General features: G+C 41.2%; 1 protein-coding gene across 1 annotated transcript; it reads right to left on the bottom strand.

Annotated features, from left to right (window-relative positions):
- Positions 1-1,629: 1,629 nt before the first annotated feature.
- LOC137916179 (tubulin--tyrosine ligase-like) lies at positions 1,630-3,495 on the bottom strand. The gene is made up of 5 exons (XM_068759258.1): positions 3,327-3,495; positions 2,652-2,730; positions 2,296-2,528; positions 1,941-2,076; positions 1,630-1,816 (listed from the first exon to the last, which is right to left on the bottom strand). The coding sequence occupies exons 1-5, from the start codon at positions 3,493-3,495 to the stop codon at positions 1,630-1,632; spliced, it is 804 nt and encodes a 267-aa protein (XP_068615359.1).
- Positions 3,496-5,941: the final 2,446 nt, after the last annotated feature.

Here is a 5,941-nt window from a genome sequence, read left to right as displayed (position 1 = left end):
GGCTCGAAAAGATTTGTGAAAAAATCTAGAAACACGCAGGAGATCTGAACTGCCACCTTATCATGGTGGGGGGGGTCTGAGTGCCCGAAAGACCCCAGGGGGCGACGCTGTCGGGAGCTTTATGCTCCTGGGAGGGTCTCCCATGGCAAACGGGTCCTGGGTGACGGTTTCCAGCAGCAAGTCAAACGCTGGACTCCGGCAGGGCTGCCCTTTTTCACCGGTCCTGTTCAGAATCTTTATGTACAGGATTTCTAGCCGCAGCCGACCCTTCATTTTCCAGAGCCCCTCACTTTTGGACTCGTCTCTCAAATCTCAATTATGGGGCAGTGGCTGAAATCTCTGTCCAGGAAACAGGATGCCGCTCGTCATGTTATCCGTACATTAGTGACACTTTGGTTCAGATAATTATCACAGACAAATCCAACAGTCTTTCACTCCACAGCAGGTTGGCAGCAGAATTCGTTTCCGCTGGAAATCAGCTTAGAATCGATGCCTGGTTGGCTCAGAACCTGAACGTGTTCTAGTTCTAGACATTCCTGTTGCTGCTTCCATGATCAACTAATCCGACCTCGTTTACAGGAGAGAACAAAAGAAGAGGCAACAATAACGCAAACTACATGTAGACAATACAGCGTTCCTGTCTTAATACTTTTACCCCGTAATGCATGAGAATAGTGGGTAAAACGACCCAATGACATATTTATGTACACTCGCATTAATCAGATAGTCCTATGAAAGCTATTTTACAACTTAAGTAGAAGTGAGGATGAACTTTGAATTATGTTACGCTAATGCTAAAAATATCCATCCATCTTCTTCCGCTTTGCTGGTCACGGGAGTTGCTGGAGCCGATCCCAACTTGCTGTGGGATAGAGCAGGGGCGGGCAAACAGTTTCACTCGCGGGCCACAATGGGTTCTGACATTTGACAGAGGAACAGATGGAGGGAGTGTTTGTGAGGACGAATGTAAATGACATGTAAAAGACGTTACATGAAAGGATTTGAGCCTTTTACAGGCAGCATTACAGGGAAAAGGTCAAATGAATGAGGTTTAATTAGAATAAAATGTAATATGATGATAGAATTTGGACAAGTTAAAGAGCCCAACAGGCCTTAGTTTGCTCATTCCTGGGCTAGAGAGGCTGGGCACACCCAGGATGCGTCGCCACACAGAGACAGACAACCGTTCACGCACACACACACTCACTACGGACAATTTGGAGTAATCAATTCACTTAAAGTGCATGTTTTTGGAGGAGGGAGGAAACCAGGGAGAAAACTCACGCCGACACGGGGAGAAAATACAAACGCTGCACAGACAGGCACCTTCTTGCTGTGAGGCGACAGCGCTAACCACTACGCCACCATGGCGCCCCTGATAAAAGTACATTTATCAATAAATAATGATTCCTGCCATAATTATCAGAAATAATGTAAGAAGAGTCATTCGGAATGGGCAGTTGAACAACTTAGTGGGCCCATTAGCTTACCAAACTCAAGCATATAAATAAATCACTTTCTGTGAAATGGGACCCCCGAAATAAACACTAAGATAAACACGACGGACTTACTTTATTATCTGTTTGATCTGAGGTAAGATGGTGGCTTCCAGCGTGACATTGCGAGTGTTCAGCAGGTACAGGTGCCCTCTTTGTAGCGCCCGTAGTTCTGGGACTGCTCCTTCTGGATACAGTGGTTGGTCAGATGGCTGGTCGTGTCCTGCAGGTCTGAGCTGTTGTAAGGCTCGGAGGAAGTCCGCAGCACACCCTCCCGGTATAAGTAGATGTTGTACTGATGGTCCACTAGCACCCAGATCCTGTAAGCACCATCAAATACATAGATTTGTTACATATACCCTACATATATACATATATATATATATATAATACAAGCCTCACTTAAACACGCTCCAAGTGTTGAGCAAAACGTTTCAAACTTGCCTGATGTCAAACTTCCGATGTCCCGGCTCCAGCAGCAGGGGCTTCTCCAGGTACTTCTGGATCACGTGAACCTGTCCCTGATTATCAATGTGCTCCACCAGCTGAGCAGCATCATGGGAGATAAACATTCCTGCACCTATTACAGTGACACCAAATCTATTAGTGTGCTCAATTTGCCATCGACAACTTTTTTCAATTCAATCCTGCAAACAAACAAAAAACAGGAGGTTCACCGTGAAAAAGTTCTCTTTTCAAAATAAAATGACTTCATGTCAGCAATTACACGTAATGTAGGGAACGACTCAGAAGAACTTGCACCGTGGACTTAAAGTCCAATATGGGTAATAGATTTCACCTTTAGCTCCAGCAGAAGACTTTGCAATCCACACGACGCCGTCCCCACTTTCTTTCTTAGAGTGGTAGGAAGACAAGAAAACTTCTCGCTCATCTGTCTTGGGATTGCTCTTGAGGTGGTTAATGCCATTCTTTGCTGGGGCAACAGGGGTGTTGAGGTTAGTGGGATAGATGATGTAGGATTCTGGGAACCAGTTACTGGAGTCAGACAGCTCTGGGCTGGTTTTGATCAGCCTGATGGTAAAGGAAGGAGATATGCAACACCCATTTAAACAATTCATCTGTGGAAGGACATCAGTAAATGATGCACAGACAAGAAATGTGCAGATTTTCTCTTAAAAACTAATAAATATTCACTTGACCAGCGACGCCTTTCTGCAGAGCTTGTCTGCTCCTCTGTAGTAATTCACCAGCTGCACCAGTCCCGGCTCGTGACCTGTAAAGTACTAAAGTTACCGAAATACTTCACGTTACCGGCTGGAAACAAGTTTATTCAACATCACTGTAGTCAGGTTTCCTGGAAGAATATACTGTTAATTTGTTTACAAGAAAAAATAAATCACACAGGTACAATTTAAATATCTCAAACAACTGACAGTTCAAAATCCTGCCCTCACCTTTTAGGGATTTACTGCAGGCTCAAAAGTCTCCAACCTTTTCATGACAACAGAACTTGGTAGATCGCCCAAATTGCTCCTACGACTTGTTGCAAAAGCGAAGCTTCGCCAAACAGTTTTTGGCAGCATTCCATTCCTCAGAGTAAAGCCCCCACATTTCTAGTGCTCCTTGGTTTACATGCTGCAGCTGCCATCTTCAAATCCCAACAGAGATTTTCAATTGGATTCAAGTCAGGCCAATAGACGGGCTATTAGAAGTCATTTTATGTTCAATGTGTAAAACAAAGCACTTTTAAATAAATGACTGAGAAGGTTTAGTCAGTAAATATAATACACATGGATTAAATCATTTCATTTCCCTCAACAATAGTGGGCTATGCTAAAGCACTCAATCAGGAGGATGAGCAGCGCTTACCGAGGCGTCCGTAGGGCAGTCTGTTCCGCTCACCGAGCATCAGGTTAAACCGGGGATTGTCTCTTTTCAGCTTCTTCCATTGCCCGGTGGAGAGCAGGAGTTTGGAAACTTCTGCATAAACGGTGCTGTTGTTGTCCCGGGTCACGAAGGTGTATATCGGGCAACTCATGCTGCGTTGACTTCGATGGGACGTTCAGCCACTCCAGCTAACAAGCTACGTGGGAAGCAGAGCAGATCATATCCAGACCATCCGAATTTGAACTGCTCGGCTGAGACACTCGTCTTACAGGTTTATATGTCGTCTGAATGATTCAGGGAATCATTATCAGGCTGCTGACTCAGCCCAGCCAGAGTGCTGTCAAGTTCCACGCAGGCATTTGGTGTCACTAGTACATGATTGTATTATAGTACTACTGTGTTTATTTGTCTAAATGATGTGTGCTGCTTTGATTGGACCATTGTGTCTCTAATAAAGATTTGATTGATTGAATTCAGAAGTTTATAATTAAAAACAAATAAAATAATTTTCTTTGCCTTCTGAAAAAGCAAAATACAACATGTTCCCATTTTAAGGAGAAGTTCTTGTAAAGTTCATGAATGATAAAGCTGCTGAGGTCTTTCCAGAATGATGTAGAATATGTGCAGATCCAGAAGAGGTGCTGAACGCTCTCAGGATGGTTTTCACAGAAAGAACAATTCACACGAATGTTTCTTCTGAATCTTTTCATGTCGTGGTTGGCAGGGTAATATTTACGAATAATTTAAAATACATTTCTTTCACCGTATTTGTCACAGAAACTTATTGGGAATTCTCCATACTTTCTTCTGGTTGATATCATTTCCAAAAGAATTCCAGTTTGAAACGACGTGTGGAACAGATTATACCTTCTTTTTGAAATAAAGAGCGTATATTCCTATTGCTATTTTTAGAATGAGTAAAACAGATTTTTCCTACTACTGTTACTACAGAATTGGGGAGAGGAACAGGCAGTACATTAAAATCAACACGTCTGACTAAAATTGTTACACCCCGGTATAGCATCAAATACTATTGCATATTCTTTAGGTGTGGATGGAAATGTATATTCAGATTTAAAAAGTCTGAATATGACATAAGTTGTTCATGACAATTAAAAAGTTGAATATTGAGTCGAATCTGTTTCTCAACCCAATTAGAAAAGTATAATGATTTACTTTTGTACAGCATGTCCCGATTATTCCATATCATATATTTATGGGGAGCAAATTGTGCTTATATATTTGGGACCAAGCCAATAAAACTTGTTTATGAAAGAAGGAGAGTTTTTCCTTGAAGTTTGTCTACATTTTAGTTGCAGCCTAATATAAAATTCAAACTACCAAAACTAGAAAAAATAAATTTGTGAATAAAGTTCCACATGGAGATGGTTTTTTAAAGAAAATGTTTGGCCCAGTTCATTTTAAAAGTATTGTTAAGAGTAGTGAAATCTCAAACATTCAATCCACAATTTTCAGTCATTTATCATTAAATTGTTTCTAACGTACCGGTAATGTGTTCTGTTCTTCCATAGAAAATTAAAAAGCACACAATCAATATCCTTATAGGCTTAAACGTCCTTCGCTGCAAGTATATGTTTTGATCCAAAATGGCGCCATCGTCATCTCGCTGTCCGTTATAGAAGTACAGATGCGTTCCCGTTCTATTGGAAGTCGGTAATACTGAATTTTCAACAGTGTTTATTACAAACTATTTACATTTTCAACAAATACAAACTTACATGCTCAAAAGATAAATTAGTGGACAAATAAAAGCAGCACAATGGATCCAGAGTAACACAGAATAAACTGGAAAACGATTTATTTTTTAAAACCATTGAAAGACAGAAGTGTCCCAAAAGGGATCTGTTCAATTTTTAGACATTTCAGCAGAATTTCAAAGTATTTTTCTCTTTCATATTAAAGAAAAATTGAAATTTGTAATAAACAAGTGTGGGCAGATCTTCTGGAAGTTAGACTTCTGTTGGTCTAATTTAAGGCTTCTCACCTGTGTGGGTTCTCATGTGGCGTGTCAATGCGCCACTATGTCTAAAATGTTTCCCACATGTTTTACAACTGTAAGGCTTCTCACCTGTGTGGATTCTCATGTGGACTGTCAAGTCACCACTTTCTCTAAAACGTTTCCCACATGTTTTACAACTATAAGGCTTCTCACCTGTGTGGATTCTCATGTGGACTGTCAATTTACCACTTTCTCTAAAACGTTTCCCACATGTTTTACAATTATAAGGCTTCTCACCTGTGTGGGCTCTCATGTGGCGTGTCAATGCGCCACTATGTCTAAAATGTTTCCCACATGTTTTACAACTGTAAGGCTTCTCACCTGTGTGGATTCTCATGTGGACTGTCAAGTCACCACTTTCTCTAAAACGTTTCCCACATGTTTTACAACTATAAGGCTTCTCACCTGTGTGGATTCTCATGTGGACTGTCAATTTACCACTTTCTCTAAAACGTTTCCCACATGTTTTACAATTATAAGGCTTCTCACCTGTGTGGGTTCTCATGTGGACTGTCAAATCACCACTTTGTCTGAAATCTTTCCAACATGTTTTACAACTATAAGGCTTCTCACCTGT

This window comes from Brachionichthys hirsutus, unplaced genomic scaffold (genome assembly GCF_040956055.1).
Source record: "Brachionichthys hirsutus isolate HB-005 unplaced genomic scaffold, CSIRO-AGI_Bhir_v1 contig_1426, whole genome shotgun sequence".
Taxonomy (NCBI): Eukaryota; Metazoa; Chordata; class Actinopteri; order Lophiiformes; family Brachionichthyidae; genus Brachionichthys; species Brachionichthys hirsutus.
This window is presented reverse-complemented; position numbering and strand designations above follow the sequence as displayed.

Excerpts from the sequence above, each read along its gene's own strand:
- LOC137916179 (XM_068759258.1), bottom strand. The coding sequence starts at position 3,495 with ATGAGTTGCCCGATATACACCTTCGTGACCCGGGACAACAACAGCACC. Across the intron at positions 2,529-2,651 it reads AGAAAGGCGTCGCTGGTCAA|GCTGATCAAAACCAGCCCAG; the intron begins GTGAATATTTAT and ends CTTTACCATCAG. Across the intron at positions 2,077-2,295 it reads GTCTTCTGCTGGAGCTAAAG|GTGCAGGAATGTTTATCTCC; the intron begins GTGAAATCTATT and ends TCACTGTAATAG.